Source organism: Psammomys obesus, unplaced genomic scaffold (assembly GCF_907164565.1).
Source record: "Psammomys obesus unplaced genomic scaffold, mPsaObe1.curated_primary_1811, whole genome shotgun sequence".
Taxonomy (NCBI): Eukaryota; Metazoa; Chordata; class Mammalia; order Rodentia; family Muridae; genus Psammomys; species Psammomys obesus.
In genome coordinates, this window is record NW_026596069.1 from 22,992,930 (window position 1) to 23,007,751 (window position 14,822).

The window sequence follows — 14,822 nt, forward strand, 5'->3', positions numbered from 1 at the left end:
GTCTGCGTCGCCTACGCCCGGGGATCCTGCTGCTGTCACTTTAGTCAGTTTACAGAGATGAGGCAGGAGGCTGGCGGTAAGCGTGCAGCAGGCGAGACCTATGAGCCAGGATTGATTTCTGGGTTCGCCTCAGGACCTCACTCACGCCAGGCAACCACTGTATTCACGGAGCTCTGTGTCCAGCCCGGAAACTGATTCTTGAGCATTCTGTCTCAGCCATGCTGCCATGCTGCGGTGCTGCCATCTGCTAGGATGTTAGGGACTAAATGTTGCCCCTCCCCCAAAGTTTACGTGTTTAAGTTTTAACCCCCAATATGCCAGAAGTGCCAGCATTTGGAGCTTCAAAGATGTGTGTGTGTGTGTGTGTGGTGTGTAAATGTGTGTGTACTGATGGGTCAGAAGAGGGCCTCTTAGTACTGGGATTTCATGACTGCTCAACAACTTTTGTTTCATCTGAAAGCTTAAAGTATTGGAACATGGAACAAGAATTAGCAAACTGAAAATCTTAACTTGCATTCATTGTGAAGTCTCATGAAGGCACTGGAGAGCACCCAAGGCAGCCAGACCTTGAGAGCTGCGATCCTCCAGTGAGGACTGGACACTAGCTACCACTTTGCCCGAACATGGCTGTGCTGCTTTGAAAGAGGGGCTGAGGTGAGGAGTGACCAAGACACCCAGGGCTGGAAGATTTTTAAAAACAAAAACAAGAGTTTTAAAAGACAACAGCAACAAAACAAACAAACAAAAAAACTGTTCCGAGCCAACCAAGTGGCAAACACCAGGCTTTCTATGGGGACCCCAAGGGAGATTGCCACTTGGGAGTGGGTGAGATCAGGTTAGCTGGGAGACTGAGTTTTGTCCCCCAGAATTAGGGTCACTTGCCTGCCCCCCAGGGGAGGGTGTGTGAGCAGTTCCCTGCCTGAATGTTTACTTCCTCTTCATATTTTATGCTGGGCCTGTGTTTTCCAGAGCCCGGAAGCTCTGGCCTGTGAGATAAGCAGCAGTGCCTGCTTGTCCAAGGATCCTAGAGTGTGCTCTGACACTTTATAGTACCTAAAAGTAGCACACACTTTCTTATCCCTGTTTTTTTTTTTTTGTTTGTTTGTTTTGATTTTTGTTGCCTATTCTTTGTCAGACAGTGTGACACATGACCAAAGGACCATTTCCTACCATACTTCTCACTGCTTAGCGGCTGTTTCAATGACCACTATTTTCTTCTTTGAGCTTTCTAAATTCCTTTTGGTTAGAAAATGAGCATTAATAATATAAGAGGAACTGGGTTTAGAAGTATGTGTGTTACAGGTGAATCTGAATTCAAGGCCAGCTTGGACTACAAAGCAAGTTCCAGGACAGCCAGGGCTACACAGAGAAACCCTGTCTCAAAAAACCAAAAGTATGTGTGTGAAATATAGGCCAGCATTGCTGCTGGCAGTCTGGAGGCTCTCCCTTTCCACTGAGAGGCCTTTAGTCAGAAGCTGGCTCCTTGAACGTGCAGAAGACTTTCAGGCTAAGCCAGAGGGAAGAAGTGTGTGTGTGTGTGTGTGTGTGTGTGTGTGTGTGTGTGTGTCAGAGAGAGACTGATTCAGGCAAATTATAGCACACATCTAAGACAACACAGGTGTGGGCTCTGGAAGACTTGGCCTCAGATGCCTTTACAGTGTATGTGTGTATATATGAATGAACTGAATGCGTGATCCGATGGCCTCTCAAAAGCCTGGAATTTACAACAAAGTTTAAAGATTAGGCCAAGTTTAAATTTTTAAGTAGTCTTTAAAAATTAAGTAACAAACACATACAAGCTGGTTTAGTTATTTCTCTCAAGTTATCAGGTGGTTTTGTGAGGAGCCCTGTCCAGGCTTAGGGATGAATGAGGAATTGCTGACGTGGGGTTAAGAAATTCTAGCCCCAGGAAAGCACAACACATCTGGTGTGTTCAACATATTTGTTTAGGGGCTGGAGAGATAGCTCAGTGGTCTAGAGCTTAAGTCTGCTCTTCTTAGTCAGAAGTCCCGAGTTCAATTCCCAGCAACCACATTTCTATACCCTCTTCTGCACCTGCAGATAGAGCACTCAATTAAAAAAAAAAAAAAAAAAGTGTTTGGGAGGTCTAAAGAAAAACACACAAGGCTTTTGTGACCTTGTCAGTTGTGGTGAAGTTCCTGTCAGTAACCAGGGAGGACCAACTAGATCCTAGCACGGGAGTTTCTTTCCCTTCTCGTCCACTTACTATTCCCCACCTTCCTACCCTGCCTCAAGCATACCTGTTATCTATTCCCTGTATGCTGTGCACTCTTCCTAGCAGGCTTTGAACAGGCATCTCTGCTTTCTGACCTGCTCTACTTATGGGTTCTGAGTCACAATTCAAGTTTCTTTGCATATTTGTATGTGTATATAAAAAGTGACAAGGGATAAGGAGGTTGTCTTAGACTTTTGGATGATTTGGGTTTCTTTTTCTGCTTTTAGCATTATTTGCACTTTTTAAAAGGCACTGTGTGCATCTTGGTGGAAGGAGTTTAAACTGCATCATGGTAGCCTATTGTCCTATTTAATAGAAAACAACAGGCCCAAACCCACCCTCACCCTCATTCATCTTGTTCCCTGGATGCCGGAGTGCTGGCAACAGTGATGCCAAGCTGAAGGCATGAGGGTAAAAGTATTCAGCACACCAGGACACAGTGTTTGTGAGACTGGGGGTGTAGCTTCTGACATCCCTAGGAGACACAATAATGAAGAGGCCACAAATTTGAAAGAGAGCAAGGAGGGGTATAAAAGGCTTTGGAGAGAGGAAAAGGAAGGGGGAATTAATCTTATTATGGACTAAAAAAAAAAAGTTTAAGCCTCTGACTCCTTCCTCACCATCCTGCATCCACCGCTCTGGGAAAACTAGCTGCCAGCTGCCACGTTATAAGGGCAGGACCCTGGAGCTGCTGCCTGCTGTCTTCCAAAAACTGAGCCTCCTGCCAATAGCCGGCAAGTGGCACAGCTGGTCCAGCAGTCAAATGAAAGGGTGGGAAAAACATGTCACTCCCAAGTATGCTATTCTGGCCTGATACTCTGAGAAAGCTGATTCAGCAACAGCTGCAAGAAACACTTGGAGAGATGGCCTTGTGGTTAAAGAGCACTGTCTGCTCTTCCAAAGGTCATGAGTTCAATTCCTGGCAACCACATGGTGGCTCACAACCATCTATAATGTGAACTGATTTCCTCTTCTGGCAGGTGTAAATGCAGATAGAACACTCATCTACACAAAATAAATCTTACTTATATACAAACAAACAACTTGCAACCATGTAAAAGAAGGAGGTGAACCCAGCATTCTCATGCTAGAGCTGGGAAGTCAAAGCTGGAAGAAACGTGTACAAATCAGCTCTGTTAGCCTAACCTCTCTTCCTAGTCATTTATGATTAACCTCTTGCCTTGTCTCCTCTTCCTCATGCACTTACTGTTCTATTACTGTGAAGAGACTATGACCAAGGCAACTCACAACAGGAAATATTTAATTGGGGGCTTGCTTACAGTGTCAGAGGGTTGGCCCATGATCATCATGGCAGGAAAGAGGCCTGGTACTGGAGCAGTAGCTGAGAGTTTACATTCTGACCACGGGCAGCAAAGAGACACCTGGGCCTGGCATGTGTTTTTGAAACCTCCAAGCTGACCCGCAGTGACACGCCTCCCTCAACAAGGCCACACCTCCTAATCCTTCCTAAACAGTTCCCCAAACTGGGGACCAAGCATTCAAACATTAGCCTCTGGGGCCATTCTTATCTAAACCACCACACTGGTCTTTGCCCAACAGCTCAGAATGTTTGGGGTTTTGTTGTTGTTGAGACAAATTTGCCTGCCTCTGCCAGGATTAAAGGTGTATGCAAGGATGCGCCAGAGTTTAACTCTTCACTGCTTTTGTGATGAGTACTCTGTGCTGTGCAAAATGAGCACTTGGTAAACAGGTGTGCTTTTCTCCTGTTCACATGTCACTTTGAGATGAGACCATCACCCACCCCCAATGACACAGTATAGGTGAAATGTTTCCTCCCGTACATGAGTGGGACCACTCATGTATTCTCCAGTCCCAATCGGCCCTTTGGATGACTAAACTGCAGCTGACCACTGCTTGTTTCTCAGTATGTGTTCTCTCACTCTACCACGTGAGTTAGGCTTGGTGGCAACTGTGCCATTTCACCAGCCCCAAATCTTGAATACTCACTAAAATTTAATGTAGGGAGCTACAAACATCCAATAAAAAATACATACCTCTATAAGCCAAGTCTTGAAAAATCAGATGAATATATTAAAGTCAATAAAATGAGGCACATTTTATTCCTATTACATACACATATACACTTTACTGGATTATTTATCAAACGAGTATCTCCTACATCACTTTTCCAGCAAGGTGGAAAATATCCTCACCTCACAAGAAGAAAAATTATCTGTAAAGTATTTTGTAAGTAACACTCAAACAGAAGTCGTGTGTTTGTGTCTGTGTATGTTTAAAATAGCACTGCTTACTTCTCTATAGAAAGGCTGTCTTGGTGCCAGGACACTAAACTATGGGATAGGAATAAACCAAACAATGAACCAATTCTAAAATGAGCTCTTCATTTTTTAATTTCTTGAAAGGCAAATTCACAGCACACTCCAAGCAATGGTTTGAGAAAGAATATGTCAAGAAAGCAAACAAAGTTTTAAATGATTGTTTCAAGTGAGTTCTCCGGAATTTCTGTACAGCCAATAATTAGTCCTCATTTAAATATTTGTTGCAGAGTAGCAAACATCTCAGAAGTGGGATGAGTCACCTAAGTCACACTCCTCTGAAATGCAACTAAAAGCAGTATAACAGAAACAAAAATAAATAGTCCTAGAAAAAACATATTTGGCATTTTAAAATAATGTTAAAATCTTTGAATATAAATTACATTTATATTACTCTTTATAACCACACACGAAGTTATGCTGTTTAGTGGATCCAATCTGACTCCAGGAAGTGGGGTATGAAGTGAGAGCAAGCAGCCAATGGTTTTTAGGACACTGCTCACCATCACAAAGCAGAGTCCAGCCAGTGCAAAGACGGGTAAAGAGGCCAGATGGCCAGGTTAGTTGGTTAATTTGTTACGCAAGTTGTTCTGCATTCAGGCTTTGTCTTCCACTATTTAACAGCACCATGTCCTTTTCTCTATTTTTCTCCAAACAAGTAGCAATCAATATCTAAGAGCAATTTTAGGGAAATGTACACTGAAATTTGTTTTGCTGCTTTCTTAAAATGTATCAAATATGATTCTTACATTCTGCCCTTCCAGATACTTTGCATTTTCATTATACAATGAGTTACATCCCAACCATTTAACCTAAGTGAAGAAAACCTGAAAGTTAAATTTTAAATTTTAGTTAGTTAAGAAATCCTTCTGTACTTATCTTTCAAAAGCCTATCTCATCTTTCCTGGCTATGAGATGGAAATGTAGAATTCCATACATTTTCATGATGTACACTGGTATATCACAAGGTACATTGCTTACGTCTATTTCCACCATCCATTATAAAGCCAAATCCCCACTTCTAACACCCTCCCGGGTCTCTAGGATCATGGGCACAGTCTGGAAGAGTTGCTGAGAAGGACTAATTTCAGATGATAACAACTGTGGAAAGACACAACAGAGAGCAGGAGGGGAGGCAGCCTCACCTGCTGATACCTCTGCCCCTCCACCTCCCGGGTCTGGAAACACTGCCTATGTTAAGAATCCTCAGCAAGACATTTCAGATCATGAGTTGTGTAAAATCCAGACTCCTTCAGCTACGCATCTATACCTGTTAAAGAATTATATTATCTTTTTGTAAGATGAGAGGTAGTGACATTTTATTCTTTCAATGCCGAGTTAAAAATTCCACATATCTGGCACGTGGGTTACAAGTGGGAAGTCCACAAGCAACACTGTCCACTCCTGCTTTGGTATTTCACGTCACCCACACTCGTTGGCTATGGCAGCTGGTGTCACTGCTGTGCTGGTGGAGAGCAGCATGCTGGTGCTATTCCGCATACAACACAGGTGGACCTCCATCATCTTTCAGAAATGAGGCTGCTTTCCTGCCGTTCTTCTGAACATGATCTTCATTCATTTTCTCCAAAGCCTCTATCTAGAGAACCAATACAGGGAATCCATTCGTCAAGTTCTGACTTTGTATGAGCACACCTGACCAAGGTGGCACTTTTCCTAACACTTGGTCATTCCTAACGATGCTGGTCTTGAATTACAATCTTTATCTCCCTCCTCCTTCTCCCCACACGCTCTGTGCTTGTGTGTGACTTGTGTGCACATACACCTGTTTGCTTCTCACTTGATTCGATTACCGAGGTACTGAGTACTGAGTATCTCTATGAGGTCAGGAACTAGAATTGCATCAGTCTTGCTGTGTGCTCTATAAAACTTCCATACAATAGTGGGAATACCATCAGATTGAGCCAGCTTTCCACCATGTCCTGCCTGGCTTTAGACTCTATCAGAGCTTGGACTTACTCAAGTTTCAATGGAGAATTCCACAACAGATTCTAGCCACTCTCTGCTTTGTGGGGGAAATGCTGGGAATAATGTCTTTTTTAAAGACATCATCTCTCGCTGAGCTAAGGCAGAGGGAGGCAGATTGCTGTGAGTTTGAGGCCAACCTGGTCTACAAAGTGAGTCCAGGACAGCCAAGGCTACGCAGAGAAACCCTGTCTTGAAACTCCCCCCACCCCAAAACAAAACAATGAAGGAAAAAAAAAAAAAAAGACAGACATCATCTCTCTGTGTAGACCAGGCTGGCCTCAACCTTGCAAAGATCTGCCTCCTGCACCACCGCTAATGGTTATTTTACTTTTTAGCTTTTGTCTAATCCTAAGGTTTCAAGGGATCTTGAAGGACTCTGGCTTTCTGCCTCTTTGTTCCCATAGCTCTAGTACTACAATGAAGGAATATCCGTATGTGGCTACTTCTAGCCTTCTACCTTTTGCTAAGGATAGGTAGGTTCTGTGAGTTACTGTTTTACATTACCCAGAGTGTTACCCAGTCAGCTTCTTCATTCTTCAAACAGAAGAAATAAGACTAAGCTTGTCTTTTCTCTTCAGACCACTGCCATGGAACACACTATGTAGACCATGTTGTCCTAGAACTCACAGAGATCTTCCTGACTCTGCTTCCTGAGTGCTAGTGCCACAAGCCTGGCATGGTGGTGCACGCCTTTAATCCCAGCACTCAGGAGGCAGAGGCAGGCAGATCTCTGTGAGTTCGAGGCCAGCCTGGTCTACTAAGGCAGTCCAGGACAGCCAGGGCTACACAGAAAAATCCTGTCTGGAAAAAAAATAAAAAATATAAAAAGACGTGCCACACCCAGCCTGCTGGTAACTCATTTTAAGCAGACTGAGCGGTGTGTGCATGTTTGTGTGTGTATCATCTGGAGAAGAGGAAGACGTGATGTGGAGGGTGGTTTTGGCATAGAGTGTGAGGTGGGCTCTGAGTTCTGGGCAGCTCCCCAGTAGCAGCAGCAGTAGCAACAAGGCAAAGAGCTGTGTGCCACTCACCTCAGCTAAGAAATCAGCTTCATTGTCTGCTGAGATGTCCAGACCAGAAACAGCATTGAACAGCTCCCGCTCATTAAGGGCTTCCTTTACTCCTCCTTTCTGGAAAAACTGGCAGCAGCCCAGAAACAGACATCAGCAAAGTTCTCACAAGCCAGCATGCATAAGGTGCCACCAGACCCTCCACCACCCAGAGCCACTGTGTTTTTCCCCTAGGGTTAGCTACCCAGGTTCTGCTTGACACTGTCCATCCTTAGCAACTGCCCTCTTCCTGTTAGCTCTTCCTCAGTGGGAAGCGTGGTGCCCTGTGGACAGTTACCTTGGCACTGCTTTGTATGGAGAGAGCGATACATTATTCGCTGAACCCCCAAATTACAGTTCCTGGGCAGGCCCATCGATTACCTCCAGGACAGTTATTCCCTCTCTTGGACCTGTTGCTAGCAAGCTTTCTCCCTTCGACATGGGAACCATGTGCAACCCAACTCTGCACTGAAGAGAAGTTTCAAAGTGACAGTAGCAGCCACTGTTCCACTGAGGAGGTCATCCTCCTCCCCACACAATCAGGAATGGGAGGAAGCACGAAGGCTTACCATGTCCAGCTTTGGTGCATCCACTATGCATGCACTAAGTCAACTCGCTACTTACACAGCAGGAGCAAACCAAAAATTTAGTCTCTTAGAAACAGAGGCCATATGAGTCAAGGACTCAAGAGTCCATGAATGGATGAATTCTGAAAATGTCTCCTTTATCTCCTTATCCTTCAGTTTCAAAAAATATGGTTCTCTTAGGACTGAGGAAAGTATTTGAACCTGGTAAGTCCTTTAAAAGACGTTGCTTTGCACACTTACCTGTGAAACATTCCTACAGTCCCGGAACAAGAACTCCAGGCCATGAGGATGGGTTGGTTCTACGGACTGACTGACATCAATCAACCAGACCTAGATAACATAAGCAGAGGGATGAGTTCACACACAATAATTTACATCAGGAATGTAATCTGAATATGAACGAAATGGGCCACTCACCTTCCCAGCATGCCACAACATGTTATACTCGCTGAGGTCGGCGTGCACAAGGGTACACTCGTTGTATAACTGCTGCATCAACTGCGAGGAGGGAGGTGAACATTCAGGAAATGAAGGCACAACTCTAATGTACCTCTACCAAATGGACTAAGGTACTAACTACAATATATCAACAAACACTTCCTAGAAACAAGTTCAAAACTCACTTTCTTTCTTATTTACTTTTGTCATTGATGAATTGAACCTAATGACTCACACACACATTCTACAACTGAGCTAGAAACTCAAAACAAAGCCTTCTTTCCTTTTTGTTGCTATTAGTGTTATTCAGGGGGCTGAGGGATAGCAGGAGACAGTCAGAGAATTAGTGTGTCACATTCTGCTTCCTTGTTGTGACAACAAAATCAGCCCAAAGGGTCAGATTCCAGTTGCATTTGCCTAACCAGGGACCAAGGCAAGCTGCTTCCCTCTGAAAAAGGACAAGTGTCTCACTAAGGCCTCTATGGAGCATAAACAATTCCTAGTGAAAACTAGGAATTTTCCTGCCAGCGATGGTGGAGAAGATATATACTTGTTTGTGAACCAGTGTCTTGGTATGTAGCATAGAGTGGTCTTGAACTCATGAACTTTCTGCCTTAGACTGGCAAGTTCCTGGTGTGTAGCACACATGCAGCTAACAGCCTTTGTATCACGCATTCATCATTAGTGCTTGTCCCCAGCTTCATATTGGAAACCATTATTTCCTACCCCGAACAGAACTAAATAACAAAAGTTTATCAGTTAATCTCTTCCCCAGTCACCCCACTGCCCAAAGCGGCCAAAAAAAAAAAAAAAAAAAAGATTTCTTTTTTTTTTTTTTTCCACTGTTCTTGGCAGTAGAAGATGGTTTACCTCTTTAATTGTCTCTTTTGTTTGCGTGTACATGTTCATGAATGTATACATGTGGAGTATGCATGTGCATGCATGTGAAACACAGAGGTCCATGTCTGGTGTCTTACTGTTTTAGATAAGGTCTCTCCTTATAATCCTAGTGCTCGTGGCTGTAGCTAGACTGCCTGGCCAGCAAGCCCCTGGCTGCCTATTTTCTCCCCTGGGCTGGGATTATAGGCACACATCATAATCCTGGGCTTTTTACAAGGATACTAGAGTGCAAACTCAGCTTTGGGTTTGCACAGAAGTATACTGGTTTTAGTCTACTCCCTGACCCCAAGAACCCTGTTTGCATCAGGGATCAGAAGCACTGTGATAAAACCAAGGCTGTGATATCTGTTCCACGGAAGATACAATCAGAGGGGCCTGGTCTAGTAAACTAATTGCATAGTATTTTTATAGTCACACCAGCTGCTGTGGGACACAAAGGCCTCCATGCAGACACTGTGTAACATGCACACAAAGTTTCTCCAGTGTTCACTGAAAACACTGCAGAGGAATAAAGACAGGATCAGGGACACTTAAGCTGAAGGCCTCAAATTTAGTTCGGCTGTCACACACAATCACAAGTAACTGTCAAGATTCTTGACACAGGCTCTCCAATTCTAGGACTTGTACTCTGCTACTGTCACTCCCTACTATCTTTAATTTTGTCATTTTGCCATAATGTCACCAATCTGCTTTCCTCTGATTTCCCGACAGTAGCTATAGGCCCTTTCTTTATTGCTAAAGAACCGTAACTTTTAAGGAGTCAGACACAGAGGAACTCTATCTGTTAAACTTGACTTAAGTTCAATGAAAAATTATTTCATGTTTTATGTCATCAATGCTAAGAATGAAGCTTGCACTTGTTCAGATCTCGTAAGTTCTCTAAAACCATTCCACACACAAACAAATTGACACAAAAGCCACTCTTTTTGTTGAGACAGGGTCTCACTGAGAAGTTCAAGTGGGCCTTGAACTTGAGATTCTTCAGCCTTAGCTGCTCAAATTGTAGGATTACAGCCAGCTTTATTTTTTTCAAAAAATATTTATTTTTACTTTGTGTGTGTGAGCTCCTGTATGCACTGTATGTGCACTGGATCCTCTGGACTGGAATTACAGGTGGCTGTGAAGCAACTGACATGCTAGGAACTGACCTCTGTCCTCTACAAGAGCAGTAAATGCTCATAATCGCCAAGTCAACTCTTTGCACCCCCCTTTAGACAGCGTCTTACTGTATAACCTACGTGATGGAGACAATATGTGACAAGGCTGGCCTCGAGCTTATGTCTACCCTGCTGTGTCTGTCTTCTCAAGAGCACAGATGCTAATCACCAGGCCTGACTTCACTGTCAACAGTCCTTCACAGAACCCTGTTGACCCTCCTTCTCACCTTCAAAAGGTATGATTCTGTACTTTTTACAAGATTATCATCGTTTCTAAGACAGGCCCCTGTGCTATGTTCCTCAGGTTGGCCTTGAACAGCTGGGACTAAGGCACACTGTCCACCAGTCCACCACACACGCTGTAAAGGTGCTACTTACGTGCAGAGTCTGATAGTAGGCATCTCTCATTTCTTCCCCACTAAGCTTTACTTCTTTTAATTTAGGAGCTGGGACTTGATCGTGGCCAATGAAAGACATAACTAAAACATGCTTCTTAAGCAGTACCACTGTTGGACAAGGAATTCCAGCCTTCTGCATCCTGTATACACAGAAATAATTAAGAATATACCCATCAGAAGAAGAAAACATGCCACTCATTCAACAAACACCTAGCTAGATCTGTGTTGAGCTGGTACTATGTTCTATACAGTAAACAAGAGAAAAACAGTAAGATTCAGCCTCTGATAGGGAAACTTGACAGGTACAATCAAGGGTGGCATAGGTGTGGGGTAGGTGCCCTGCAAACCCTGTGATTCTTCAGAAAGAATGTTTACACAGAGCTGTCATATGATAAGATGTCTAAGCAAATGATGTTGTACTTTCCCACAAGTGTTAAGGAAGAAAGAAAATGGCTTTTTATTCACAAAGTATGAATTCTGGTTCAAAACATGGAAATTTTCTGACAAAAAGCCTCATGAAGAATTAGAAAGTCAAGGCCTTTTGCTACTTCTGTAAATCAGCTTTAAAGACAGCATGGATCTTGGCCTGGCTAGCAGTGCTGGTCCAACGAGCAATCCCCAAGGTCACCTGCAGCACACCTGTTGTCTTTACCTTGTGAGATTGTGCATTTCTTTCTCTGCCCACATGCGGATGATCTTACGTGGATTTAGTTTACTGAAGCGATCTTTAAACCTGAAATCATCTTTAATGTATTTGTCACGGTTCTTAAACTCATTAAGGGTTGTTTTAAATACCTTAATGGCACATTCTGTTGGTATAGCTTTACCATCTTCCTTTTCATCCTCCAGGCTAAAGGGAAGAAGAAGAACTAAGTCAATATACGTTGCCAGCTCACAGTAAGACCATGTTAAAATAAAGACTCTATCCCACTCAGGTACACCTATTTTGTTTCACTGTATCGTCTGGTTTGTCTTTTTTAATACCTTCAAGTTTTATTATCTTAATAAAAGATTAGGTTTTAGGGGTTCTTGCTATGTTTCCTAGAATGGCCTGGAACTCCTAGACCCAAGTGATCCTCCTGCCTCAGCTTCCCCAGGATCTACAACTATAGACATACACTATTGATCCTAGTTGGTTGTTTCTTTTAATAAAACATACTTTCAAAGGAACTGTCAAATACTTTTCAATCTACAATATGTTCTGTATTTCATGACTATAGACTCAATCTTGACAAATAATGAGAAAACATACTTCTTAAAACAATGACTGTGCATGATTTGGGAATAAAACTCAACAAAATCAACACTTAGAGCAGCCTTTAAAAAACAGTTCCTTCTTTTTTGGCAGATGCATACTGATGAGTCAAAGGGGCTTGGCCGTCTGAGTACGCAAAGAGCAGAAGAGTGCAGAAGAGGCCTATGAGTGGACGAAGAGCAATTGATGCTGTACAAGGTAAGCAGCACTGTAAACAGAACCAGATCAATGGGGAGTCTTTGAACAATATTAATAAAAGACACAGGACCTGACTGAGGACCTGAAACACTCCAGTTAAGTCTTGGCTAGTGAGAGGAAACTAAAGGTGAATGACAGGACAAGAGGAAGGCCGACTGCAAAGAGCTTGGACATTTCTCCAGAGGCAGCAAGAATCATGAGGGCTTGTGAGCATGGTACTCTTAGTGACACACTTCATGAAGATCATGTGATCACAATGTTAGAGTAGGAGGAGCAAGGGAGGCAGAGGCTGGGGCTGACTAAAGAGGTCTGAATCACAATGCTAACTGGGAAGGAAAGATGATAGATCAAACTATGGCAGTATTTACTTCTAAATACCTACAAACATGCTAAGCTGGAAGACAAAAGTACTTCCAGAGGACAGAATCTGAATTAAACCAGCAACCTCTTTCTGTACTTACTCTCTCCTGGCAACTTCTCCATTCAGCCTCAAAAGTTTAGGCTCATTTTCTTCCTGTGCCATGGCAAACCCAAGGCCTTACACGTCCTGTCTATGGAAGAGTACTCACTCACCTTTCTCTCCCTAGTCCTGATCTTCTCTAGAATGTCAGGCCCCTTTATTCAACCCGTACGTGGTTTGCTTGGATGTCTTACAGGTGCCTTCAACTTCCTATGCCAACAACAAATTCAATGGCACTTCCTAGGCCAACTTTACCCTAGGCTCTTACCTCAGGAAACAGTGCTAACATTGGCTATGCTAGCTAAGAGCACCCCCCATCCAATCCGACAACACAGACTGTTGATCATACTTTCCAAGCTTCCTATTCTTCACTTCAGTGCCACCGAGACTGGTTCATTTAAACAGCTATGAAGACTTTCCCGAGGGACTGAACCCAGGATTCCCCACACTCTATCAGTACTGAACTACATCCACAGCCAAGATTTTTTTTTTTTCTTTCCCCGAAACAGGGTTTTTCTGTACAGCCTTGGCTGTCCTGGACTCTTACAGACCAAGCTGGCCTTGAGCTCAGAGAGCTCTGCCTCCTGGGTTCTGCGATTAAAGGTATGTGCCACCACACCCGGCAAATAAACTATAAGTTCATTTTCCTTCTAGTAGCCCAAGTCATCTTTTGAAAATAAAGATCCCATCTTTGGTTCCCATGGTGCTCAGACAGCAGACCCTCCCAGGCTCACAGTCCTTCCTGTCCTGCTTCCTGGCCTCCTCTCCAGTCTGCAATGAGTTCAACCTGCACACTGGCTATGTCCTTCAAGCATCCCTTTATCACATCCGCTGTTCTACTCATGAAACCCATGACACTGGCCTGCTGAAACTTTGTACAGCACACATCTGATGTTGTCTATGTATTGGAATTTGAAGGCAGCGATGACGGAGAGTGTACTGTGTTAGAGCAGGCACTTCCAGGGCCCGACACACCGAGCACATGGAAGCTGTTCAACTCTTGGTGAAGGGATGAGGCAGTTTTCAAAAAGAGATTACAGACTGTATGCAGAAATGCCCCAATGCCCTAAATATGTTATACACAGAACAGGCTGAATTGAGATGAGCCTTCCGTCACTTGACAGTTTACCCACATAGTAAAGAAACCCTATTTAAAAAAAAAAAAACAAAAAAAAAACAACAAAAAAAAAAAAACAGAGATGCACAGAGTACAACTTAAACAATTCATCTCATCATTCTCCTAGCAAAACACATCCATGTGCTATAGGCAAATCACATTTTCTTCTGCTAATTTTCTGGTCTTTATTTCTGAGACAGCGACTCAGCCTAGGCTTGCCCACACCTATTGCATAGCTGAGGATGCGCTTGAACTCCTGTCTCCCTTGCCTCCACTCAGACTGCTGATCTGGTGTGCACCAACATACCCAGTTCCTTCTCTCTATAGTATAGGGTCTTGCTGTTGCTCAAGTGGACTCTAAACTCCCAGGAAGCTGTGACCTATGTGCCTCCTGCCTGACTTCCTTTGCCAGTTTATGGATCTTCTTAAACCCACCTTCTGTGTTTACACCATTTAATTTCCTGTATCTTTAAACTTACTGTCTGATAAAAGTACAAAGTTGCTGATTAGCACAAAACTGAAATCTGTAATAAAATTAGAGCTGATGCTTTGACTACAAACCTGAAGCCGACTCCCTCCTTCCCTCCCCACCTCTCCCAGGGCAACTACTGTCACAGTGCTCATTTCTAGAGTTAGAGACACACACACTGATGACTAATCTTGGTTGTTTCATTTCACTGTATTTGTAATCAACTGAAACCCAAATAGCTGGCATGCTATGCAGGACTCTTCTTTTTTTTTTTT

The 14,822-nt window shown here is 43.5% G+C and overlaps 1 protein-coding gene across 1 annotated transcript; it reads right to left on the reverse strand.

The window, feature by feature from the left end:
- Positions 1 to 4,582: 4,582 nt before the first annotated feature.
- Riok3 (RIO kinase 3) lies at positions 4,583 to 11,996 on the reverse strand (the record flags this gene model as incomplete). Its single annotated transcript, XM_055625725.1, has 6 exons — positions 4,583 to 6,130; positions 7,551 to 7,658; positions 8,396 to 8,485; positions 8,573 to 8,653; positions 11,029 to 11,188; positions 11,701 to 11,996. Coding segments are annotated over 6 exons (843 nt in total), but the record flags the coding sequence as incomplete, so codon positions are not given.
- Positions 11,997 to 14,822: the final 2,826 nt, after the last annotated feature.